At 34.6% G+C, this 27,645-nt stretch overlaps 1 protein-coding gene across 2 annotated transcripts; it reads left to right on the top strand.

Annotated features, from left to right (window-relative positions):
- Positions 1 to 1,431: 1,431 nt before the first annotated feature.
- Positions 1,432 to 5,279, top strand: LOC148201290 (metal-nicotianamine transporter YSL3-like). Of its 2 annotated transcripts, none has more exons than XM_088113715.1 (8): positions 1,432 to 1,675; positions 2,054 to 2,441; positions 2,528 to 2,700; positions 2,890 to 2,987; positions 3,089 to 3,223; positions 3,316 to 3,505; positions 3,612 to 3,726; positions 4,044 to 5,279. In XM_088113715.1, the coding sequence occupies exons 2-8, from the start codon at positions 2,060 to 2,062 to the stop codon at positions 4,979 to 4,981; spliced, it is 2,031 nt and encodes a 676-aa protein (XP_087969841.1). In that variant the 5' UTR covers positions 1,432 to 1,675; positions 2,054 to 2,059; the 3' UTR covers positions 4,982 to 5,279. The 2 variants fall into 2 exon arrangements, with proteins under 2 accessions (XP_087969841.1, XP_087969840.1); XM_088113714.1 differs by having other exon boundaries at positions 2,047 to 2,441.
- The last annotated feature ends 22,366 nt before the right edge of the window (positions 5,280 to 27,645 follow it).

Raw genomic sequence — 27,645 nt, 5'->3', positions numbered from 1 at the left:
GTTTTCTTAAAAGAACATTTAATATATTTTAAAGTAATTATTATAATTTATAAACCTTTTTCAAGAAATTAAAATAATGTTATATATTAATTTCAAGGAAAAGATTTACTTTCCATTACAACAAAGTCACAACTCATTAAATTTTGGAATAAAGAGTTTGAAAAGTTTTAAATTTACATTATATTTATACAAAATTAAAAGAACGTTATGGAAATTATAATAAGGATAAATTGAAGAATGAATATAAAATAAAAATACTTAATTTAAAAATGATTTAACATTTTCCAAATTTTCGGCATCAAGAAAGGCTTCATTAAAATTATCTCCCTTGGCAGCATGTGGGCCCAGCTTTCATTTTCTTATCTCTTGACCGCATGTACTCTTACCACCACACCACCCATCCTTTCCATGGAATTTTTTTGTTTTTTTTATTCACTATCTTTTTTATAAAAAAAAAAACTATAAGGTATCTTTTATTTTAAAAAAATAGAATTGTGGTCTTTATGTATTTTTATTCTCATGTTAAAAAGCGAGAAGTATGTTTAACTAAGTGAATTGTGGTCACCAGAATGTGAAGAATTATTTTTCTAATAACTTATTTTAATTTTTATTTAACTAAGTTTAACTAAACTTAGTATCTCTTATATGAGATTTAATTGATCACACTAATTGAACTTTCAGTTTTTAATTTCTAACAAGTAATTACATATTACAATAATGCTGAAAAAACAATATAATTAAACGTTAGATTTGACTTTTAAATTAATATTGTTTTTTGTAACTTTTTTTTTAAAAAGTAGATGTAATTTTTTTGATTTGAGTGGGTAATTAATTGGCGTTTGGTTGACCTTTCAAGGAAGGAGTGTGTCTCCCTCACTCCACAGCCACTGCCACATTCGTAAATTATTCCACGCTCCGAACATGTTTGTGGCACACGCCATCGTTCACACGAAGCCCAACAACACATACGCTTTTGATTACTTTCATGCCAGAAACTGATGAAACTAAGACCAGCCACCCACTTTCAACAGCTCCCACTCTGCATCCAAGTCAACGACAACTGTTTTTATTTGTGTGTGGAGCTTACAAGCTTATTTGGAAAGTACAAAAATCTCTTCAAAGACTTTTCACAAGTTTAGTACAAAATCTTTAGAATAATAATACTTTTCACAACATTTTTTTTTACAACATTTTAACATTTTCTACGAATAATTATGTGATTGGTTTATATTAGTATTTATGATTATTATTATTGATTTGGAAGTAATTTTAGATCAACCACGTAATGACACGTAAATAATTTTAAAATATTATCAAAAAAATGTTGTCACAGTATCATTACCCAAATAATTGTTCCTTCACAAAAACATCATTTGCAGTACAACACCCACTACGTTGTACTACTACATGCAGCCACACAGACCCAAAGTTTCTTCTAAGGTTAGCTAGCTTTTGGTTCCAATGACAATTATAAATTCCGCGTTTCCCCTCTCAATCTTTACCTCCCTCCACTCTTTTCTACCTCTCTTCTGCGTCGTCGTTTCTGTGGCTTTCTTTCCACGCGCTTAGTTATTCTCTCCGTTTCACAATTCAATTCAAGCACTGGTCCCTGTCACCACCACCCAGAGATTCAATTCTCCATCATTGGAATTTCTATACGCAACTGAGTAGTGAGGTAACAACTTGTTTGACCCTGTTTCATCTTTCACTCATCACTGCTTTTTTTCTTACGTGGCATCAGATATTCGAACCCTCGAGTCCGATTCTGATTCATTTTTTTCTGTTGTTTTCTTATTCAAAACTTTTCCACTTTTCTTTCTATATTTTTGTTGTTGTAAACTGTTTTAAAATTATTTTTCTGATATTACTCTATTGTTTTGTCGGAATCGCGAACCTGTAATAAATCTTGTTTCTTTATATGTTGTCCCCAAACCTGGTTTGTTAAGCAATCATTGAATATTGCTTTTATCTCTCTCTCTCTCCCCCCCTCTGATTGAGTGCCCGTTGTCCCGTTTTCATTTCTGTGGTGACTGATCATTCAATCAGGGTTTAGGATTTGATGAATCCAATGGGTACTAATGCAACAAGCAACGAAGAACTCAAGGAGATTGAGAATCTCGGAAGAGAAGATATTGAAGAGGCTCCGGTTGTGCCTGATGACGTGAGTAGAATAGCACCATGGCCAAGACAGATTACAATTCGGGGACTGGTAGCTAGCTTTCTGATTGGAACAATTTATAGTGTGATTGTGATGAAGTTGAACCTCACAACTGGGTTAGTCCCGAATCTCAATGTCTCGGCTGCTCTGCTTGGTTTTGTGTTCATTAGAGCTTGGACTAAGATTCTTGCAAAGGCCAATATTGTTTCAACACCATTCACTAGACAGGAGAATACCGTAATCCAGACTTGTGCAGTCGCTTGCTATAGCATCGCGGTTGGAGGTGGGTGGGTCTTTTTCAATTGAACTTTTAACTTGTGTTTGTGTAAATGATAGTGTGTGTATTGAACTGAACTTGTATAACTGTAGGTGGTTTTGGGTCTTACCTCTTGGGTTTGAATAGGAAGACATATGAGCAAGCAGGGTTTGATACAGAGGGGAACAATCCTTCGAGTACTAAGGAGCCTGGGATTGGATGGATGACAGGCTTTCTCTTTGTCACCAGCTTTGTTGGGTTGTTGGCGTTGGTTCCCATTAGAAAGGTATTTCATTTAGTCATGAGTTATATGATGTTTCACATAGTCATTTAATGCAAGCAGTTGTCCAGATGTTGTTCTTTTGTATGTTTATTTGTCTTGTACTGTCATTTAGAAGTGACGGTCTCACTTTTAAGGATTTTGGTTCTGCTTGAGTTGAGTGGAGGTGCTGATGAAGTTTGTGTAATTTAACAGATTATGATAATAGACTACAAATTAACTTATCCAAGTGGAACTGCTACTGCTGTTCTTATCAACGGGTTCCATACTCCTAAAGGAGATGCGATGGCCAAGTATGAACATGTTTTGTTTTGCCCTACTACTAAAGTTTTTGGTATTTACAAGTTAGACCAGGTGAATGTTTATTAGAGCTCAACCAATTCAACTTTTGCAGAAAGCAGGTTCATGGTTTCTTGAAATTCTTCTCAGCCAGTTTCTTCTGGGCTTTCTTTCAATGGTTTTATACGGGTGGAGATAGTTGTGGATTTGTTCAGTTTCCCACTTTTGGATTGAAAGCATGGAAAAATTCGTATGCTCCTTTGTCTTTATTCAAGTAGGAATAGTCTCTGAACACTGAAATAATTGCTCGTGGTTTCTGATTAAAGCGCTTCAACTTGGCAGATTCTATTTTGATTTCAGCATGACTTATGTCGGAGCAGGAATGATCTGTTCCCATCTTGTAAATTTATCCTTGCTTCTGGGTGCTGTGATTTCATGGGGCATTATGTGGCCGTTAATCCGGGGACTAAAAGGAGAATGGTTTCCCGCAAGTATACCAGAAAGTAGCATGAAAAGTCTTAATGGCTATAAGGTCTAAATTTTGCTAGAATTTGTATCAAAGCTACACTGCTTATTTTAGTTCATTAAATTTTGAAGCCTTGATTTTATTTTGACTTTTTTTCATTTTGTTGCTTCAGGTTTTTATTTCCATTGCATTGATTCTTGGTGATGGGCTTTACAATTTTGTCAAAGTCCTCTATTTCACTGCCACGAATATCCACGCCTCCGTGAAGAGGAAGAACCTTAATACATGTAAGTAATTTCCAAGGCTGTAAGTCAATCCTCAATATATTCTCAAGTTTTACTAATCACAGCGTTTTCTCATGTAAAAACAATTGCTTTCATCAGCGGACCACCGGCAAAAAGAAAAAAGAGTGACATAATCAAAGGCATATGAACAAATATTTACACTTTTTCTGTTGTGTCTATGCATGTGATGTAGGCTTTTACATTTGGTGTAAAGCTGCACTTAGCATTTAGCCAACTAGGAATTTTCCATAAGGAGTGACTCATGATATCGGTGAGTCTTGTATCTGCGTTTTGAAAATCTAATATTTTTGGCTCTGCAGTTTCAGATAACCAGAAACCGCTCCCTATTGATGATCTTAGAAGGAATGAGGTGTTTGCAAGAGAGAGCATTCCCATATGGTTAGCATGTGCTGGGTACATATTGTTCTCCATCGTTTCTATTATTGTGATCCCTTTGATGTTCCCCCAGTTGAAGTGGTATTACGTGGTGTTTGCATATCTTTTCGCACCCTCTCTGGGCTTCTGCAATGCTTATGGTGCGGGCTTAACAGACATGAACATGGCATATAACTATGGGAAAGTGGCTCTCTTTGTGCTTGCAGCCTTGGCAGGAAAAAGTGACGGTGTAGTTGCTGGACTTGTGGGGTGTGGCCTGATAAAATCCATTGTCTCCATTTCATCTGATTTGATGCATGATTTCAAGACTGGCCATCTCACTTTCACTTCCCCTCGTTCAATGCTTCTAAGCCAAGCAATTGGGACAGCAATAGGCTGTGTTGTTGCTCCTCTCACATTCTTCCTTTTCTACAAGGCTTTTGATGTGGGAAACCCAAATGGGGATTACAAGGCACCATATGCAATCATTTATAGAAACATGGCAATTCTTGGTGTGGAAGGCTTTTCTGCCCTTCCTCGGCACTGCCTGCAACTCTGCTATGGATTTTTTGCATTTGCCATAGTAGCCAACTTGGTCAGAGATCTTGGCCCCAAAAAGGTTGGGAATTGGATTCCACTTCCAATGGCAATGGCCGTTCCTTTCCTAGTTGGTGGTTACTTTGCCATTGACATGTGCATGGGTAGTTTGGTTGTGTTTATGTGGCACAAACTAAACAAAAGTGAAGCAAGTTTGATGGTTCCTGCTGCTGCTTCTGGTTTGATTTGTGGAGATGGATTGTGGATTCTCCCTTCATCCATTCTAGCTTTGTTAAAAGTTCGTCCACCAATCTGCATGAGCTTCCTCTCATCCAGTTCCAGTTAGAACTTCACAATAGCATTCAAATATATATAGATAGGATGAAACACATGCAATCAAGCTTAGTAGTTGCTACGATGATTATGGCCATAATGTCGTAGGAGGCTTGATTGTTATCAATTACATTCATAAAATTCAGCTCTTAGAATCTTCATCCATGTAAATATTGACACACTTTGTTACGGGGAGTAGTCAATTTGAGCACACCTTCAATCTCTCTGCACAAATGTGTAAGAGTGAACATCTTCAAATTTTAAGCATATAACTCTACTGAGATATGTCAAATTTTGAATCTTTTAAGCTATCGGCTTTTAAAAGATGCTGAGTTAAACAAATCAAACGGAGAGATTGGTCTTAGTCCCAAAATTTAAGCTTTGCTTCGTACAGGTTGAGTCATGTTTCGTATATGTTAAATTTGTTTAATTTAAAAAAAAATAATTTTTTTAAATAAAGTAAAAGCTGTTTGAAAGTTTTTTCTTTTTTAAACTTTTTAGCTTAAACCTTAAACCTGAAAGAGAATGGGGAGAGAAGGAAGAGGGTAGAAGAACATGAAAGTAAAAGATAGATGTATAAAAAAGTTAGGGAGCAGAATACTGAGGGAAAAGAAAAGTTAGGGGCCTGTTAATTGTAACAAAAGGTATATTGTTTATACTTTTGATCATAGAATTGTCATAATATTTCTAATTTGTTTTCTGTATTTAAACATTTCGTACAGGAAATTATGCTCCTTTCTTTTAATTTTCTTTCTGTGCAAATACTTAAAATAGAAAATGAATACAAAATAAGATAAAAGTGATGTTTTTATTGAAAAAAAGGATAAATATTGTTACTAATTGCACCTCCTAAAATTTTTGAGACAGCCCTTTGTTAGTTTTGTTTTCTATTTCAGCCGAACAAAGAAAGGGCCTACTAATTTTTCTATATGCTCTACCCAGAATATACATTTTCACCTCTCACCTGCAAATCTAACAATTATACTCCATCCAAAACTAACTCAAACTCATGCATTACACACACACACACACACGTGTAACTTAAATACATGGTCAAATAATTAGAGTTTAAAACAAACACTAAATTTAATTATATTTTTTCACTTATGTCGCTAACCATAAAAGAAGTCCATACACTTTTTTTATTCGTTTTTATCCATATAAATCCGAAATAGTTGGTTTTTGTACTTATAAAATATGAGTTTTTGTTTTACTTTCTTATAAACATTTTTTTTCTTCTAATTTTCATCCCTCCAAAATTTCAATAATTATTTTTAATCTCATTATTAATTTAAAAATAGATAAATAACATCTATTTACATACCTTAACAGGTATTTTGAAGTGTCACATACCAACATTATATCACAATACTAATATTTTCACTTGAAAGTATCAATTTACTTTGTGTTCAATAAAGAGGCAGTTAAGTATTGTTGTATAATATAAGGAATAAAATAAAAAAATTAGTTTTCAAATGTGAAGAGGCTTAAAAGAAATACAGGAAACACGTAAAATTCAGTCATTTTTTATGAATATATATATATATAATATATATATATATATTATATATGGAATAAGAAATACGTAATAGTGTAATTTTAAGATAACAACTTAAAATGGTCATGGAATAATTAATTAAAACAATTTATTGTATAAAATATAAAAATGGATGGTGAAATGTAGCATGTGTAACTAGTGGGGTTAGATTGTGTGATGACAATTTCTATCTGCACCTCCATTACTTTCTTCCTGTACTTCGATCTAAAAAGAACTTTTTCATTATTTTTTTTATTATATAATTTGAAAGTTAGACAATGCTTTTCGTATTGTGCAATTTGAAAATTAAAAGATTTTCAGAAAGTTAAAATAACTTTCAGTATAATCAAAAAGTGATTTTTTTTTCTTAAAATAAGTTTCGAATTATATAATCAAAAAACTAAAAATGTTTTTTAAATTATGCAATTTGAAATTACACAATTCAAAAAGTAATTTTTATTTCTGAATTTCATAATGCAAAGAGATTTTTTTTATATAGAGTGAAGGAAGAAACTTATGAAGGTACATGAAGAAAATGTCTTGTATTGTGTGATTACAAAAGTAGCATGTTGTACGAAAATTGTCTAAAATAATTTGTTTTTAGTTTGATTATCGCAATCAGTTAATAAGTTAATGGTTAGTTTATCAACTTTTAATTTATAAATTTAGTTTACAAACTAGCTAATAAATATTTGATGATATAAAAGAAATAATTAAGTGTTTTATTATATAAATTAAATTTTTATTTATAGAAAAAAAAGATAGTATTTGTGAGATTTTTTAATAGACAAAAATGTATGTAAGCCTTTTGTCAAATAACCCAACACATAATTTTCTCTTTCTATAAAAATCTTTTTTTAAAAAAAAAAATTTGTTCTATCTTCCTCTTTAATTTTTCATTCAAATCTCATCTTTCTTTTTATTAAAGACTGCAGTTGGAATCTCCGCAAAAAGTCCTATTATTTTCAACGATCAAAATTCAAAATAGAGTAAGTTTCTTTCCTCCATGTATATAAAATATAATTTGTTAATTTGTTTTCTTGAATTGCTTAGAGTTGGATTGGAATTTTTTTTTTCTCTTATGAACTCTATGTGTGTTGATGAATCAAATCATCACTAGTGCAGTAAGGAAAAACAACAACGATTACTTTTGTCTATAGGCAGTCTTTCCGCAATTACCTTGGTTAAGTAAAAAATCGAATCCGAACGGGACTATAAGGCCTTGCTTCGCGTCTAAACCGAGGCATATAGGGAGGACATACTGCTTCGATTCATAGCATAACCGAAGCCGAACAGTCTTATTGCCTCTGTCCCCAAAAAACCGAGGCATATTAGTGGAAAAAATGTGTTTGGACCGCTTGGTTTCATAAAAGGTCACCTGTTTGGCAGGAAATATTGCCTCGGTTCCTATCATAACCGAAGTCGAATGGTCCTATTGCCTTTGTCCCTAGACAACCGAGGCATATTAGTAGACAAAATGTGCTTAGGTCGTTCGGTTCCAGAAAAGGTCACCTGTCTGGCAGGGCATACTGCCTCGGTTCATAGCACAACCGAAGCCGAACGGTCCCATTTCCTCTGTCTGCAAACAACCGAAGCATATAAGTTCGCCATAACTATGAAAATGCTACTACGTTTTATATGCTTCGGTTTTTACAAAACTGAAGCCTATGATATGAGTTTAAAAATAGTTTTTTACTAGTGCATGCCTTTAGATGATTAATTTGATCCTCTTATAGGTGTAAATAGGTTTATTTTAGTGAGTGAAAAGCTACAAAAGTTGTTGAGGAACATAAGGATACCATGAGGTGAGGGAAGTTGATTTATTACTTTATGATTCTTGTAATAAAATTTCATGTAAGCCAGTTGATTTAAGAATGAATTGAAATTGTATGATTGAATTGATATGTTGATATGGGGTCAATTGAATTTACGAGATGAAGGAGTTCAAAATTTCCCATTATCACATGCAAATTGGAAATGTTGGAATCCTATGTTGTAAAATCTGGTAGTGTTGGGCATTGTCATATTGCAGAATTTGAGTTTTTACGTTATGTAGACTCGTTGGGCGAGCAAATAGCTCACTAACTGACTGCCAAAATTGATTTTGGCAGAATCTTCTTGTTGGGCTAGTTGGATTTCACTAGTATAAAAATCGCGTACAACGTCCAATATTTTGGGCTTTTAACGGTGAAATCGCGAATGACGTCTTATCAGGAGACGTTAAATTGACATCAAATTTTAATTTGACGTTAAATTAAGTTGATTTTTCTCAATATACGACGTTAATGTTAATGTCAAATTTTGTCAATATTCGACGTTAATCAATTTTTTTAATTAATTATGATCCTTTTTTACAACTCTACGAAACCTGAAAAGCAAAAAATAACAAATTTTAGTTTTTGGTATTTTATAAAACATGAACTGTGAACGTGTAGTGTAGTATCAACAACAAACAATAATAACCAACAACAAACAAGTTCAATCAAACAACAACAAACAAGTTTAACCAAACAACAACAACAAATAAGTTCAACAAAAAGAACAACAAACAAGTTCAACACATAAGTTCTTCAAAACGAAAACGAAAACTAACCTTCAAAAGGTGGGTTCATCGAAATAAAGTTTCATCACCAGTGAGAGAGAAAGAAGAATGCGCCTATGAAGGACAAGAGCACAAAAATAATCGGTTAAAACAAATAAAAATCATACATTAACATGCATTTGTATCAAATGAAAGAAAGATTACATGTGATGCTCGTCAAACTTCGTTCGAGAGAAGTTTGAGAAGAGAAGAGGGTATCGCGCGCTAAGATAAAGTGAATGAATTTTCAATCTTCCACTCAATTTTTATTGAATTCACTAACCTTTTGACGTCGAATTTAAAGGGCATTCGACGTTTTATATTCTTTTACGTCGAATTACAATTCTAAACGACGTTTAATAATTGCATTTATTTACAAAATGCCACCGCTCATTTTTAACATTGGCTATGCAGTGATTGGACGTTGAACGCGTGAGGTTATACTTGTTTTTGTACTAGTGTTTCCCTACACTGAGTCCTCTTAATAAGATTTGGATTCCTGCTTTGTTAACTGTCTTATCGAATTGAAATTTTGATAGTAGGTCCTAGATATATGATTTTTCGCTTTGACCATTGAGATCTTTGATTTGAGGTATATAGTTAGAAAAATATGTCTTTACGATTGTTCTATTTTAAGTTCGTCTTTGTGAAGAATTGTTCTATTTGATTTATTGGTGGGTTGTTTTGTACTTATTTGTGGGTTTTGTTCAATCTTGAAATACAAAGAATACTTGTGAAAATGAAGGTTTTGTGGATATGTGATTTGATGAGGAGGTTAATCATGTGATTGAGGTAAATGTTTCAATTAGGTGTTTCTCATATGATTGAAATACAATATATTGTTGGATGTTATGATATGTTGCAAGGTCATATCATTCTTAAGGAGGAAGGGTATCACATATGAGTCTAATGTTATGTATTTGCTATGAACACTCATTTGGAAGCTATTTTTATACTCGACTAGACGCTTAGACTCATAGAGGAGGGACTAGGTGGTGAAAAAGGAAGGATGTTCCTATAGCTGGTCTTGGAGTCGTGAACTCCATTTCTTTTAGAGTATAAGTGAACTTACTTTGTCATGAAAGGAGGAGTTTGGTACCATTATTGGAATTGTAATACCCATTGTTTCATTTTTACATGAAAAAACAAAGCTTCTAGAGTGATACTAAATGTATAAATTCATAGAATTGAGTTTAGGTTATATTTATGTAAATGGATGAGAATTAATTTGTGATATATTAATTAAATATTTGCTAATTTAATTGTAATATATGTTTATATAATTATTGTATATGAATGTCTAAGATATCATTAGTTTAACTTCTTTTGTTTGTTATTTATTTGTGTTTTTTTTTTGCAATTATTACTTATATGGCGTGAGAAGATGAAAGTACATGTGGGGATGATACTATCTAATAAATTGAGAGTTAAAGCTTTAAAGTTTTTTTAAAGAATGTACATAAATATATGATATGATGCTGGTTAATAAATTGTATATTTTAAAAGAATTTAATTTTATGACAGAATTGTAACTACACTTTATTTGTATAATTTTGTATATTTCTTCTATAAGATGACGTTTGTTTAATTGTCCACTTATAATAATTCAAGTAGAAATATTTTATTTTCTTATAATGTTACAGTATTGTATAAGTATAATAACAATTTTTTAAATAATTATTTTTTTTATTAAATACTTTCATAATTTTATTTATCCTTTAAAAGTTGTATATGTTTTTTATTTGAACGAGTTATTTTATTTAAAATGAGTTGATATTATAAGTAATAATCAAATTTATTTTTTCAATTTTTTTATTTTTGAATTCAAATTATTTTTATATTATAAAAAATCTTATAATTTAATGAAATATTTTTTACTTCAATTTTTAATATTAAAATATTTTTTAATTTGAACCGCATAACAAAAGAACAACGAAATAAACACAAAACAAATTGTATAAGAATTATTCGTATCCATATAATTGACATAGATCGTAATACTTAAAAGAAGTTAAAGATATTAAAATAATTTATTAAAATACAAATGATAATAATGAAAAAAAATTAATGAATTAGTTGAAGTAGTTAATAATTTACAAATTAGAATCTCATAAAATAATTTACTTTGATTATTTATTAACTATTCTAATGTTCTCAAACTAGCTTATAAACTAGTCAAATAAATTAATAGTTGGGATACTGGTTTTATCAAACACAATTTTGAATATTGCAGGACACTTTTATTTGGAAAAAATAACTTCTCATTTTTTTTACAAATATTCTGCCAAACTTCTCTTTAAGTTTGTCCTGAAGTTAACAAAGAGGATAAAATAATCTATTAATGATAATTTTATTTAACGTAAGCTCGTTTTGTCTCTTTTTTTAAGATAGTTGTATGGCAGGTTGTTTGTATACTTAATAGGAAAATGATACTTAGACAACAAATTTTGACAACATTTCGACACAGCACACGTGTCAGCGTTTGAGAGGGCCACGTTTTGAGGGAAAAAAGCTGCTGCGTTCTGAGCATTTCTGATCAAGCCTGCTTCAAATTTGACGTGAGGACGGGCACGGGCAGTGTTAGGTGTGCGTTTCAGAAATTAAAATGAAAATGAAATATCACTTGGAAAGGGAGCGGTCAGGGTATTTGTTTGGCGTTTGAAATTTGAATTTCATTTTTGAACAATTTTAGAGAGAAGTGAAGGTTGAGAGAGAGAGTCTAACCTAGAGAGAGCCCGAGAGAGTTGGAGAAAGGGAGTTCGAGAGAGAGAGGTCCGACGGAGTGCTTGCCGGAATGCCGCCGGACAACGTTGAAGGCCGTGTCGGAGCTATTCAACCCCTCCAGCCGGTTCCGATTCACGGTCGCCGCAGCTCCGACGTTGGCCAACGAAACGAAGGCGGCATCGTCTTCCCTCCAACCCAGCGAACTAGGGGCGCGTTCTGAGTCTCGATTCGTCCCACCTGCTTCCCTCCCTGTGCCGGACCTTTGCATTCACCGCCGGAGCATCGCCGGAGTGTCGACTGTTCGGTGGACGAAAAAGAGGGGTTTAGGTTTAGGTTTCTTTCCCATTTGGGGAGGTTTAGGGTTTGGTTTCTTTCCCATTTTCATGTATTGAACTGAGTCTCTTTGAAATTTTCTAGTTGAATCTGTTTCTCCACTCAAGTTTCTTATTCATTTTACGCTTTAACTGTTCATTGTGCTGCAAGTTTTACTGTTCATCATCTCTTTCACGCTGCCATGGTAGGATTTTATTGTTCATGCTTGCTTTCAGTGGCTGGTTCCATTCAAGTTTGTGTTTCTGGGTTTGCGTTTTATGCTTAAGTTTAATTTGTGCATGAACGTAAGGTCATACTACGCGTTTTATGGTTCCATTCGAACTTTGATGTTTCAGCCTAAGCGTTCGGTTTTGGTGTTTTAGACTGAGCACGGTGGCAGCAACTTGGCGGTTTGGGTGGAAGGTTTCCGAGGAAGATGATGACGGTGTTGGACTGGTCACGGTGGAGAGTTACAGTGGTGCAATGGTGATGAAGGTGCTAGACGGTAGTATTGAGGATGGCAATGGTGGCTGAGGGGGCTTGGGATGATGACGGCTGTGACTCAAAGATGGGTTCCTGGTGGTCCCGTGGAGGTGCAACCTGGTGGCTGATGAGTGAAGTGGTCACGGTATTTGGCGGGGGTCAGAGGTGGTGATTGAAGGATTATGCCGTGAAAATGGATAATGATGTTGGTGGTGGAGTTCGGTTTGAATATGCCCAGGTGACCTTGCTGGAGATTCCGTTTCATACCGAACGCTCACAGTCTGAATCATACCGAACGCTCACAATCAGTAACACAGAACCAAGAGCGAGCGTTAAAAGCAAATGCAATTTCGAGCGTTCGTTCGTTTTGGTTTAGTGATCGGGGCGTTCGTCCTTAAAGAGACCGAACGTTCAATCACACAGTACAAAGAATGGTTCCTTGGGCATTGTCAACACTCAATTTCGTCCAGGTTGATTAATAAATTTACTTTCATCATAAAGAAAAAATAAAATAAAAATAAATAAAATAAAATAAATAAAATAAAATAAAATAAAAAAAATAAAAAAAAAATTAATAAAAAAAAGAAGGAAGAAAGGACGTTCGGCTTTTGACTGTTGCTGTGACCGTTCGTCCTCAACTGTGAGCCGTTAGGACGTTAGGAGCGCATCATTTGGCTGTCAGCATCGAGAAGAGGACGCTCGTCCAGCAAGTGGACGCTCGTCCAGTAAGTGGACGCTCGTCCAGAGAGCGGAGGTGGTTCTGTACGAGGCACACTTTGTCGAACGTCATCTTTATTTTGCCTTCTTGCCTTCTCTTCAGCCAATTGTGCCTCCAAACTTCCAACCCTCCTTTTAAGTTCTTCAATTAGAAATTCTTGTTCCTCTAAGGCACGCAATCAATGACCGATGCTCGTCTGTCAAGCGTTCGTTCAAAGTACATATATACTTTGTCGAAAAAGAGTGACGAACACTCAACTGCATAAACCAAAATAAAATCATCAAAATACTTGGTCGGTCATGTGTTAAGTTTTGACCATTCGACCATGATTCTAGACGATCGTGAAGAACGCTATGTGTTCGACCAAGACTCTAAACGTTCGTCCTAGTTATGTCAGAGCTTTAACTTTCGATCTTGGTTCTGTTTTAATGCTTGTGAGCGTTTGAATTTTAAGGGTCCGGTTTTGTGTTCTCAGGTAACGAGCGTTAGCGTTCGATCTTGGCATGTATTAGTGATTGTTTGCGTTCGACCTGGATCGGAGTGTACCTTTTGAACGTTCGGTCTGTGTGTTAGTGAGTGTTAGAGCGTTCGGTCGTGTAATGTGAACGGTCGTTCGTTTTCGTAGCGTTTCCCGTATTGCCCGAGCGTCCAAAAAGTAGTGGTGTCTAACACTAACCGCGTTCGGTCGTGTAATGTGAAAACGGTCGTTCGTTTTCGGTAGCGAACGCTCAGTCTAAAACATCAAAACCGAACGCTCAGTCTAAAACAGCAAAACCAAACGCTTAGGCTGAAACATCAAAATTGGAATGGAACCATAAAACGCGTAGTATGACCTTACGTTCATGCACAAATTAAACTTAAGCATAAAACGCAAACCCAGAAACACAAACTTGAATGGAACCAGCCACTGAAAGCAAGCATGAACAATAAAATCCTACCATGGCAGCGTGAAAGAGATGATGAACAGTAAAACTTGCAGCACAATGAACAGTTAAAGCGTAAATGAATAAGAAACTTGAGTGGAGAAACAGATTCAACTAGAAAATTTCAAAGAGACTCAGTTCAATACATGAAAATGGGAAAGAAACCAAACCCTAAACCTCCCCAAATGGGAAAGAAACCTAAACCTAAACCCCTCTTTTTCGTCCACCGAACAGTCGACACTCCGGCGATGCTCCGGCGGTGAATGCAAAGGTCCGGCACAGGGAGGGAAGCAGGTGGGACGAATCGAGACTCAGAACGCGCCCCTAGTTCGCTGGGTTGGAGGGAAGACGATGCCGCCTTCGTTTCGTTGGCCAACGTCGGAGCTGCGGCGACCGTGAATCGGAACCGGCTGGAGGGGTTGAATAGCTCCGACACGGCCTTCAACGTTGTCCGGCGGCATTCCGGCAAGCACTCCGTCGGACCTCTCTCTCTCGAACTCCCTTTCTCCAACTCTCTCGGGCTCTCTCTAGGTTAGACTCTCTCTCTCAACCTTCACTTCTCTCTAAAATTGTTCAAAAATGAAATTCAAATTTCAAACGCCAAACAAATACCCTGACCGCTCCCTTTCCAAGTGATATTTCATTTTCATTTTAATTTCTGAAACGCACACCTAACACTGCCCGTGCCCGTCCTCACGTCAAATTTGAAGCAGGCTTGATCAGAAATGCTCAGAACGCAGCAGCTTTTTTCCCTCAAAACGTGGCCCTCTCAAACGCTGACACGTGTGCTGTGTCGAAATGTTGTCAAAATTTGTTGTCTAAGTATCATTTTCCTACTTAATAATAGTAATATGTTTTCTGGGGTTTGATGAGTGAAACAGAATCTCTAGTAATAGTGGTAGTTTTTATTGGAGTAGTAGGTTGGTATGGTTGTAATTTGTAGGTAAGTAAAATTGGATAAAAAGTTTAGCACATTAGGTAGATGATTCAAACTTGTGAAAATGATCTTATCATAGTCATGTTCTATGTTAGTATGGTGGAAGTTGTTTGCAAATTTGGTAGAAAGGTTGTCAGATTATAATAGTGATTTTGATAATTTAGAAGTTATTTAGAAAATTCATAAATTATAGGTTTAATATCAATTTTTTCTATTTAGTCGACTATGTTTAATATGAGACTAATTTTTGTGAGTGTTCAATGTGATTTCAATTTTCGTAATTTATATTCAATATGATCTTTTTTTATGATGTCTTCTAAATAGTTAACAGAAGATGAACAATATGTGTCACATGTTAGATTGTGATTTTTTTAAATGTTTTTTCATTTTTTTTAATTTTTTTAAATTTTTATTAATTTTTTTAAAATTCAAAAAAGGTTGGACACGTGTCAAGTCAACATTGTGTCATGTGGAAATATCAGTGTCACATGTCAAGTCAGTATTAGATGTAACATCCCAATTTTGGAATATCACGGTTATGCATAAAAATTAAAAACTTTTAAAATCATAATACCGTTGGAAATTCAACTTCAAAAAGTTTTACTATTATTTAGTAAATACCAAAATTTCCTACTTATTTAAACTTTGGTCCCCATCCAATTATACATTTTATTTTTACTAATTTTTGGATGAATGTTGACAGATTTTGTTAATTTAATTATTGCAATCATACATGAATTGTTTGTGCGTTAACATGTGAATGAATATTTTTTTCCTACTAAAAATGATGTCAATAATTGTGTTGACCTTCTTGTGCAAAAGTTGATCTCTAGGTCCCCAGTTATTTGAACCTTGGTCTCCACCCAACTATGCAGTTTTATTTTTACTAATTTTGGATGATGTTGAGAGATTTGATTAATTATGTGGTCATTATTTTCATCATAGATGAGTTTTTTGTGCATTACCATGAGAATGAATATTTTTTCTTACTAAAAATTATGTCAACAAGTTTAAGGACCTTCTTGTGCAAAAAGTTTAGCGGTAGGTTCCCAATTATTTGAACTTTGCTTCCCACCCAATTCTACACTTTTTATTTTTACTAATTTTTGATAATGTTGACACATTTGGTTAATTATGTGGTCATTATTGTCATGATAAATGATTATTTTTTGGTGCATTAACATGAGAATGAATATTTTTTCCTACTAAAAAATATGTCAACAAGTGTGTTGACCTTCCTGTGCAGAAATTTAGTTGTAGGTCTCCAATTATTTGACTTTGGTCCTACCCAATTATACACATTTTATTTATACTAATTTTAGATGATATTGACAGATTTGGTTAATTATCTGGTCATTATTGCCATCATAGATAATTTGTTTGTGCATTAGGATATGAATGAATATTTTTTCTACTAAAAATCATGTCAACAAGTGTGTTAACCTCCCTGTGCAGAAGTTTAGCTGCAGGTCCCCACTTATTTAATCCTTGGTCTCCACTCAATTGTACACTTTTTATTTTTACTAATTTTGGACGATGTTAACATATTTGGTTAATTATCTGGTCATTATTGCCATCATAGATTATTTGTTTGTGCATTAACTTGAGAATGAAAATTTTTTCTACTAAAAATTATGTCAACAAGTGTGTCAATCGCTTCTTGAAAGACAATTTCAATTGAAGTACTCACGTGCCTATATTTATAGAAGTTCAAAAATGAATTCTAGTCAAGGATGAACTGTTTCTTTAAAAATATGGTAAAATATAATTCTATCACTAAATACACTATCAAAGAAGAGTTTATCCGGGAGGGTCAAGGTGGTGATAAATTTCATGAAGTCGAATTTGATACTGTGACCACCAACACACAATGTAGTTATCAACTTTTTGTGGTCAAAGTAATCTTGTGTCGACATTTCTTGTTGGTCTTAGGTCAGGAAGATGTGTGTAAGATACCAACAAAATGTGTTTTGTGATGTTGGAGTAAGAATCTACGTAGAATATACACTCTAATTACAGTTGGTTACGCCAATAACATTGAAGAACCTAAGATGCAAGGATACTAAGTGTTATGTAATCGGTTCTACGACATCGCAAATGTCGCATATGAATCTGAAACTGCATCTAATCAGTTGGTTACTCAACTAAACTCCATAACCAAAACTTTAGGGTTATGTACATCACCCACAATGAATATCGTCAATCAGGATAGATGTCACATGCATGCAGATCCGGTTAACACTCATCAGTGTGGCCCTAGTACTCAAAATGCAGGCTTAGTTGTTTGCAACCCTATCTCTATCAAACACAAAGACATACCACAAACGAATAGAATGCAATCAACAATAGAAAAATTACAATGAAGAAAAATTCACATGTTACTAAAAATAAACATTGAAGGAATCAAACTCTAGGTGAATTACATGGTTGTAATTTGGTTTTATTAGTAGTTTTGCTTTTCTTTAATCTTTGCCTAATACATTTATTTCAGGAAACCACAAATTTTTATGTTAGACACATCAATAATTTTGATGATCTTGGAAGCCAGAATATGTTTGAATCACAAATGTCCCATTTAGAATTTGTGTCCTTGTTAACATCATCATAATGTGTAGAACGCTTCGTTGTCAACATTTACGTATACACCACTTTAGGTGTCAACATCTCCAAATACACTCCTTTTGATATGTTCATTAAATGTTTGTCCATTATTTATGTTATATTAATTACTTGGTCAATATGCAAATGAAGTGACATTAGATATTTGATTTATTTATGTTTTATTTTTTTTGTTCACAGGTTATTATGATGTTCTCAAATAAATCATTGGTAACCGAAACATTTTTATGGAAACGTTTACACATTAACAGTTATGAATGAAACATTGTAGAAATCATTGAAACATTTAATGTGTTATTAAATGCATTTCAACATTCAAACATTTTGGCCCATGCATTCAAATATTGGTTGTTGTCATCAATTGAATGCGCAGTCTTCAACAATCATGTTTGGGTTGCATTTAATACTCATATGAAAAGTTTTGTGAAAGAAAACAATAAACCCTATTTGTGGTTTTCGTTTTTCTTGTCTGAATTCGTGGGTGCCATAACCAGCAGAGGACTATGGACGTGCTTGTGGAAGCTTGGAACCATTCACTTCAGTCACTTGGTAAGCATGGTGTACTCAATATGATATCCATTGTATGAAATGCATCAATTACTTCTTATTCATGGTTCCAATGGGAATTTCGTTGACAACTTTTGTAGGCATTTGGGTATATGATCGCCATTTTGTTGCAACATTTGAACATGAACTGGGATCAATTTGGTCCTTGGTGGACAATAACAATCACACACACCAAGTTACTTACCACATGAACAATACAAATCCATTGATGACCAATGGGTGGTCCGAAATGAAGAATATACACCTAGGAAGGTTGATGGATGCCCACATCAAGTGCGCATATTTGGGTAATAAGAACTTTGAAATTACCATATATTTCGGAACTTCCTCACAAAGGAGCAGGGAGGTATTCATTAACTGGGTATCTAGATATCCTGACACATCTTTGTTTGTTGTAAAGTTGACTAGATCTTAGTCACAAGGAAGTCATTTGGTATGTCGTCAATACTTTCATTCTTGTCCGTTAACATAGATGAAGCTCACAATCTCATTATCTTCAATTTGGTTTTTGTGCTTGAGCAAGACTTGCAAAGTAAATTCGCAACCTACATTAGAAACAAAGAATTGGCGGGGGTTTTGATGCTTTCCCATAAGGATGGGGTTATGTGTGTTGTAATTTGAGATAATATATTTAGAATCTTCCTAATTAGAGGAAATAGATATATAATCTTCTATTTTATTTTACTTTCCTAGTTTCCCTATTTCCCTTTTTAGGAGAATTAAATTATTACAAATAGAGAGTATCAGAATGTATTTTTTATGATTGAGAATAAGAAATCAGTCTTATTTTCCATGGCTATCGACGACCCCCTAAAAGTCTCTTCTTTAACATATGTTTTTAATGAGCTCCAATTGCCCTAGTCAAGTTCTACCGTAGAATTCTAGCTTTTTCTCCAACATTACCAACAGGTTTGTCCTTTTGATAACAACTACACAAAACTGTGCTTCTAGAATCTAGCTTAGCTATAAGCTATACTTCTAGAGAGTTGAATCTGACCTAGCTATAAGCTTTACTTCTAGAGTTCAATCTGACCTAGCTATAAGTTATACTTCCAGAAAGTTGAATCTGACCTAGCTATAAGCTATACTTCTAGAATTTGTCTCATAATGGGATTCCCTTTCAGACCAATAGTTGCACCTGTGGTTTAAGTAATGCCCATAGTTCGCATATTCACTGACTTCCAATCAGAATCCTCGTTCACTGTATTCTGATGTGCACCATCGCTCTCCGCCGTCGACCACCGTCGTAGTTTCGACCGGTGACCAACAGATTTGGACCATTTTTTTGAGGGAGGACCAACTACGCCGGTTCTGATGGCTACTTCTCATTCACGCGCTGCCACGAGCACCAACCCTGGTAATCCATATTCGTAGAAGCCTCCGCACGCGCCACCTTTCTTCAGTTGCTCTCGGGTGCGTGTTCGTCACACGCCACCCTCCCGATGTCAGAATCACACCGCGTTGCTGCTGGTCGTGTCGCCGAACCTCCATCTCTGTCATCTCGCCATTGTACTGAATTGCTGGATATACTTCATAACCCGCTCTCTCGATAGGGAGACCTCTTTCGATGCCATTGCGTTAGTTCTTTCCTCTCAATTACGAAGGATTCTCTACCTCTCGATTCGTTTCTATTTCTCGAGCAACGGTGCTTCGTTTTGCTGCTACCACAATCGACGTCGGCGTAGTCAGTCGCCATTGCGACAGTCAGTTGTTGTAACCTCTACAGTTTATTGCTGCCGACTGTTTGCCGTGAGGGGAAATATTTTCCAGCCCCTATAGAGAACTTCCTTCTTGGGCTAGAGTTTAGCCTGTACTTCTTGTGATACAGTGTTAAGTATCACCATTTAGGAGTAGTCCAACAGAGAACTTTGGATCTCCAACCTGTCTTTTGCCTTTTGATGCCATCATAAGTCCCAATCTTTGGTGTTTTTGGTTTCTGCCAATGCCTTGTTGTAACATCTCACTGAGAGTTATTCTAATGCCTTGTTGTAACAGCTCACTGAGAGGTTTTCTACGAGACTGCCCGCTTATTTGACTTGTTCGATGTTAGGGGTTTCAGATTTGTCCCCAAGTACAGATCGATTCTCATAAGTTCTTCCACCTTCACGTTCTGTCATTGACGTTCATATGTCATTCAGTCGTGAGGGGAAGAAAAGTTTCAGCCGTTGTAGGGTGGTTAAATCCCTGTAGGTTTATTGTTGTTAGCCACTGTAAGGCAGTTCAATTCTTGCAGGTTTTTTGTTGTTCAAGGCAGTTAAGTCCCTGAAGGTTTGTTGCTGTTCAGGACAGTAAAGTTCTTGAAGGATCATTGTTGTTAGGGCAGTTAAGTCCCTAAAGGTTAGGACAGTGAATTCCTTGAAGGTTCGTTGTTGTTAGGGCAGTTAAGTCCCTAAAGGTTAGGACAGTGATGTCCTTGAAGGTTCGTTGTTGTTAGGGCAGTTAAGTCCCTAAAGGTTCGTTGTTGTTAGGGCAATTAAGTCCCTAAAGGTTCATTATTGTTTAGGGTGGTTAAGTCCCTACAGGTTCGTGGCTGTTATCCTTTGAAAGGCCTCTCATATGTTACTCATGGAAATCATGTTCTTGAAGTTTTGTTGTTGTTCGCCACTATTGATGGCAATCTAGTCCCTGTAATTTGTTGTTGTTCGCCATTAGAGGCCCTTTATCTGTTCTTGTAGTTTGTTGTTGTTTGCTGCTGCAAGTCATCATCCATTTTTGATGGAAATCTCTCTCGTCCATTGCTGTCCAAGTTGAAGTTTCATGGTGCTAGTTCGTCCTCGTCCATTGCTGTCCAAGTTGAAGTTTCATGGTGTTGGTTCGCCCTCGTCCATTGTTGTCCAAGTTGAAGTTTCATTGTGCTAGTTCGCTTTTTCCCATTGTTGTCCAATTTGGTTTATTGATGTTCTCTACAATTGAGTTTGATTATTCCAAGCCTTGTTCATACAGTCTTGTATGATCTAGCTTGAGGGGGAGTGTTGTAATTTGAGATATCTTTAGAATCTTCCTAATTAGAGGAAATAAATATATAATCTTTTATTTTATTTTACTTTCCTAGTTTCCCTATTTCCCTTTTTAGGAGAACTAGATTATTACAAATAGAGAGTATCAAAATGTATTTTTTATGATTGAGAATAATAAATCAGTCTTATTTTCCACAATGTGTAAAGTCCTGGTTTTCAAGTCACGTAATTCCATAAAGTTTGGAAAATATGAAAGGAATTATGAACAAAATGCGGGTTGAACGAAAGAGATAATCGAGTATTTGAGGTCGACAACAACAAAATTGATATTATTGTTCAAGTGTATAGTCATGGATGTTGTTGAGTCAATTTTGGTATGAACCAAATACTTGCTCATCGATTTATCTTAATGTACTTAAGCAATTTACTATTAACTTGTCCACAAGAGTTTTATACTTAAATATTCATTACCATGTTAAGTGAACAATGGTGGGATACTTTTACCACATCGAACACCAAATATGACAACAATACATTCAAAACTAGAAAAAATAATTACACAATGGAGTGAGGATCAAAATAATTACACTAGAACCTACGTCTTAACTTTTGCACAAGAAGGTCCACAGACTTGTTCAAAAGAATTTTATACTTAACATATTGATTACCATGTTAATCCACTCGTCAAGTGAACCATGATGGGATTTCATTACCGCATCATTCACCAAATATGACAATAATACATTCAAAACTAGGAAAAAAACTTGCATAATGGCATGGGATCATAGTTCAATTATGTGCGCGCCTATCTCTTAATTTTTGCACATGAAGTTCCATACACTTGTTCAAAAGAATTTTATACTTAACATATTCATTACCATGTTAATGCCCCACTTAAGTGAAGATTGGTGAAATTTTATTCCCACAACATACAATAAATATAACAACAAAACATTCAAAATTGAAAAAAAAACCTGCACAATGGCGTAGAGATAAAAGTTCAATTATGTGGGGACCTATGTCTTAACTTTTACATAGGAAGGTCCACATACTTGTTCATAAGAGTTTTATGCTTAACATATTCACTACCATATCAATGCACCCTTTAAGTGAACAATGAAGGAAATTTATTACCACATCATACACCAAATATGACAACAATACATTCAAAACTGGGATAAAAAAATTGCATAATGGCGTGCGAATCAAAATTCAATTATATGAGGACTTACGTGTACACCTTTGCACAACAAGGTCTAGCCGCTACTTGACAAATGTTTTTTACTTAACATATCAAATCCCATTTTAATGCACCCTAATCTATCTAAAAAATATTCAAAACTGAAAAAAAAAACTACACAATTAGGTGGGGACCATAGTTCAATTAATTGGAAACCTACGTATATACTTTTGCATAAGAAGGTTCATAAATTTCTTATGTTTTAAATATTCATTATGATGCCTATGATGCACAATGGTGGAATTTTATTACCACATAATAAATCAAATCTACCAACAAAACATAAAAAATTAGGAAACCAAATCTGTACAAATAGGAGAGGAGCACAATTTAATTATGTAGGAACCTACATGTACACTTTTGCACAACAAGTTCCACACAATTGTTGACACATTTTGAAAACAAAATACATTCGCTTTCATGTTAATGCACATATCAAGCATATATGGTGTCAATTATGACCACATAATGAACCAAATCTTTCAACATAACGTAAACCATAACATGTGTGGTCTTAAAATTGAGGAGAAGAGAAAAAATGATAGTGAGATATGACAAAGCGTGGAGAAGAATAAGGAGACAAAGTTGTCCTTTTTTGCTTTGGATACATACTTTGTAAGTATCACCTTCTAAGCAAGATAATGATTACCTCTCCAAATAAATTAAGGGACCAATATGAGCAATAAGTGAAACCTAGCTCAATTTTTGAAATCCTCAACAATCTTTCCAGAACACTCCCTTTTCGGTATTTGCATTGATAATAATTGTCGCAACCGGAATCGCGACGGGACAACGATCCAAAAAAAAGGAACGGGTTTTGAAAAGAGATTGGAGTCGCCACCATAGTTTATTCTGGAAAACTACGGAAAAACCATAAAATGATAAGACACGGTCCGCGAAAACCAGATTCTGGGTTCGGGAGTCGGTTACGTGTAGGGAAGGTATTAACACCCTACAACGCCTGCCCTGAGGCAGTACCTTTAACTAAATGCACGAATATGATGTGGTTTTCAAAATGTTTAACTATCCCCTAAAATAAAATTCTAAATAAACAAAATATATTTTTTAGTTTTTTTGGGCCCGACAAGGATTGACCTTGCTCCTACGTATTCTCATTCAAAATGAGAAATCAGGGTTACGTAGTTCTTTTTGAAACTGTTTGAGAAGTTTGTTTGGAAATTGTTTGAAAATTTGTTTGGAAATGATTTTGGATTTTTGGGAAGTGAACCTGACAAGGGCTAACCTTGCTCCTACGTATCTTCACTTTTGATGGAGAATCAAGGATCACGTAGTTCTGGCTTGCAATATTGTTTGTTTTTTTTTCGTGAATGTTTTTAGTTTTTGAAGATTTTATATTTTGATATTTTTATAAAAAGAAAGAGAAAAGGTGTTTAGCACAAGGACGATGCGAGCGATCACACATGCGCTTAACCTTTAAAATATTTTTTTTTGTATTTTTTTTATAAAAAGAAAGAGGAAAGGTTTTTAGCACAAGGACGATGCGAGCGATCACACGTGGGCTTAACCTTTAAAATATTTTTTGGTATTTTTTATAAAAGAAAGAGAAAAGGTGTTTAGCACAAGGACGATGCGAGCAATCACACATGTGCTTAACCTTTAAAATATTTTTTTTGTATTTTTTTATAAAAAGAAAGAGAAAAGGTTTTTAGCACAAGGGCGATGCGAGCGATCACACATGTGCTTAACCTTTAAAATATTTTTTTTGTATTTTTTTATAAAAAGAAAGAGAAAAGCTTTTTAGCACAAGGACGATGCGAGCGATCACACATGTGCTTAACCTTTAAAATATTTTTTTTGTATTTTTTTATAAAAAGAAAGAGAGAAGGTTTTTAGCACAAGGACGATGCGAACGATCACACATGTGCTCAACCTTTAAAATATTTTTTTGTATTTTTATAAGAGAAAGAAGGATATTAAGCATTAGAACGATGCGAATGGACACACGAATGCTTATTTACTTATTTAGAAAAACTTGTGAGTATTGAGTGTTAGGCTGATGCGTATGATCGCACAAACACTCCTACTATCATTTAATTTTTATATTTTATTATTATTATTTTTTACTTTTTTTTATCTTTCATCTTTTTGTAATTTTTATTAATATAAAAATAGTATTTACAAAAATATTTAAAATAGATTATAAAAATAGTAATAATAGTTACGTAAGGATTTAATATAAAATAAGAATAATATTTACTAAACATTTGAAATGAAACAATGATATTATTTACATATCTATTTATAAAAATGACAATATTATTTACATAAGTATTTAAAATGAAATTATAAAATATAAGGTAAAAGTAGTAGTTACGTAAGTAAGGCAAATAAGTATAAAAAAATAAATGAATGTGAAAACATACTAATATAATAGTAAAATAAACTGTGCAAGAAAAGCGTACGTGTGACAAATAATTACGGTGAAAGAAAAAAAAAATCAAAGCAAAAACAATCACAAAATACATATACGGTTGCATAAAGTAAAATAAAAACATAAAAAAACAAATCTAATAAAACCAAAGATATATAGATTAGAACCAATATTGAGGAAAAGCTTGGCCCAGGCCCAATTTCTTTCAAAGCAGAAACCCTGGTTTCCTTTTCTCTCTTCATTTGTAGAAATCTCCTTCTTTTCTCATGAGTCAGAGGCATCCTCTTCCTCAGCCTTCATACCGTCACACCAAATCACTAGCCTCCGTGAACAAAGTGTAGGTCATCCTCAGATCCATACACCTGCATAAATAACATAAAAAGAAACCCAAAAACAAATGCTAACAATTAGGATGGACCAGGCAATGAGCCATTAGCGTCCAAACCTTATGTCAGCCTGCTTCTTCTCCTCGCACAGATTGTTCACGTTGCCAACCAGCCCAACCAGCCCCAAAACGAAACACTTGCACGTCTCTTCATCTTCGCAACTGTGTGGGCAGAGACTAGGAAAATGAGTGAGTTTTTCTCTGTTCTTCGGGTGTTGAGATTGGGTTGGTGCAATTGTGATGAGTGTGGAGAGACCAGAAGAAATGAAGCTACGCAGTGGCGACCCAACCGAATAAACGATAGACGAACGGCGCGGTGCGAGCAGCGGTATCCGACAACGATGTGATACAACACTGGTAGTAGTCGTCGGCGACGGGGTAGCCAGTGAACTTGAGAACAAATCTCCCACGCACTTCACGCCCGAAAGAAAGTGACAGTGTGTGCCGTTATGTGCCTCCTGGAACTCCTCCTTGTGGTTGGCCTTTCTTTTGTCTGTTGTAGATGAATAGGGGTTCTCGGTGTTGACAGAGAATGGAGAGGGATTAGGCGGAGGCCATCCGGTGAGTGAGTGGATTTCCCCTGTGAGAGTTTGGCTTGGTGATTGAAAAAATGGTAAGAATGGGTGATGAAGGTTGGGGTTCTGCGTAATGCTTTTCAAAGAAAAGCGATAGATAAAATGGAGGTTAAAGATGAAGTTAGCGGGTGATGTTTGATGCAGATAAATTTGAATGGGCAGTGATTCTGGAGATTGAATCTGGTTTGGTGAGGAATTATGAGGGGTGATAATGAAGACGCTGTGTGAAAAGAATAGAGGTGTTGCTCCAGTGTGGCCTGGGATGAAGGTGATGGGTATTGGAGATAATGGAGTTGGGGAATGGAGAGTGAAAGGTAAAATGTGGTTAGGGTGGTTACGGGTCAGAGGAGCAGAGGAGTGGTGGAGAGCAAAATGGCAGTGCGTGTGTCAGTGCGTGAAGGAGGAACGATTTTCCTTTTTTCTTTTTGGGAATTGGATGTGAGTGTACGTGATCAAGAACGTGTCGTGCTTCTTTTTTTTTTCTTCCCCTTTTTATTTCTTTTGTTTTCTTTTTTTTTTCTTTGCTTTCTTTTTTTAAAATACTCATATAGAAAATCAAATCAAATAAAAAACAAACAAAAATAAAATAATAGTAAAAACAAAATTAAAATCATAAAAAAGATATAAAATAAAATAATATAAAATAAGATAAAATAAAAAAAAAACTTATATTATTTTGTTACCCGACGAAATTGGATGTTGACAATAATGATTAAAAAGAAATGATGAATATGAAAAATTTATAAAATATATATTTAAATACGGTAAAGTGTTATTTTTTGAAAATTAGTGAAAAGGTTTAAAACAAAAGGAGTAAACGAACGAATTAAGTTAGAATGTGTTTGTATATAAGAGTGTCGGTCCAGTTAGGAACACATAAAGCTTGAAATCGATCACATAAGTAGCAAAATTATATTCAACATCATGTGAAAAAGAAGAGTGATTAGAGGCCAGTTCAGTTCAGGCAAACAATTTTTTGGTTCACTAACAATTTTTATAGTTTAGTGTAGTTCAATATATTTTGTCCATCCCTGCCACCTAAGGTGTAGCTGGGTCATAGCCCTTCCCCCCTTCAACACCCCTTTCAACACCCCCTTCAACACCCCCTTCAAGACCTAAATGAATTCAATATTCTAAGTATTTAGTACGAGAACTAGACATGACATAGACCATTTGTTTATTTGATGCAGTTTTTGGTACTTTCTCGTTCATTCCTTAGCTTAGAACTTAGGATAATTGAGTCTTCAATAAAATTTACTCATTAGTTCTGGTTCTTTTTATCTTTTTACAAGAAATGCAACCTCAATATCCCTTTATTTCACTAGTTTAAGTTAAGTTTATAAAAATGCTTATGCTTTAATGTTCTACCTTTTAGAGAATACATAAAGTGTTGAACACTTTTCATGCGTTTAATGTTCAATGTTACCTTTAAAAGATTTATAAGATAGAAAAGCATAATGGAGTTCTCATGCATTCCTTGCATCATTGGACTCTTGAACTATCTCATTTACAATTGGTACGGTTTGCCTGTTATGAATTGCAATTGGGAAAAATTCCCTATAGTCATTGTTAATGGTGTTGGAATTGTTCTCGAGTTATCCTATGTTATCATTTATTTCAAGTTTTCTTCTTACAAAGGAAAGGTAAGCTAAGTTACTATTTCCATGCATCCAAAAAAATCTTGTTTGCTCACTTTGATAATTCTTTTGAATCATATTTCTAACAAT

This window comes from Vigna umbellata, chromosome 4 (assembly GCF_029865625.1).
Source record: "Vigna umbellata cultivar VRB3 chromosome 4, Vumbellata_1.0, whole genome shotgun sequence".
In the NCBI taxonomy this organism is placed as follows: Eukaryota; Viridiplantae; Streptophyta; class Magnoliopsida; order Fabales; family Fabaceae; genus Vigna; species Vigna umbellata.
The sequence above is the reverse complement of the archived record's forward strand: the minus strand, read 5'-3'. Positions and strand labels throughout refer to the sequence as shown.

What these genes read in the sequence shown, in the direction of transcription:
- LOC148201290 (XM_088113715.1), top strand. Translation starts at nt 2,060, where the DNA reads ATGAATCCAATGGGTACTAATGCAACAAGCAACGAAGAACTCAAGGAG. An exon ending in CTATAGCATCGCGGTTGGAG is followed by an intron (nt 2,442 to 2,527) that starts GTGGGTGGGTCT and finishes GTATAACTGTAG; the next exon opens with GTGGTTTTGGGTCTTACCTC. An exon ending in TTGAAAGCATGGAAAAATTC is followed by an intron (nt 3,224 to 3,315) that starts GTATGCTCCTTT and finishes TCAACTTGGCAG; the next exon opens with ATTCTATTTTGATTTCAGCA.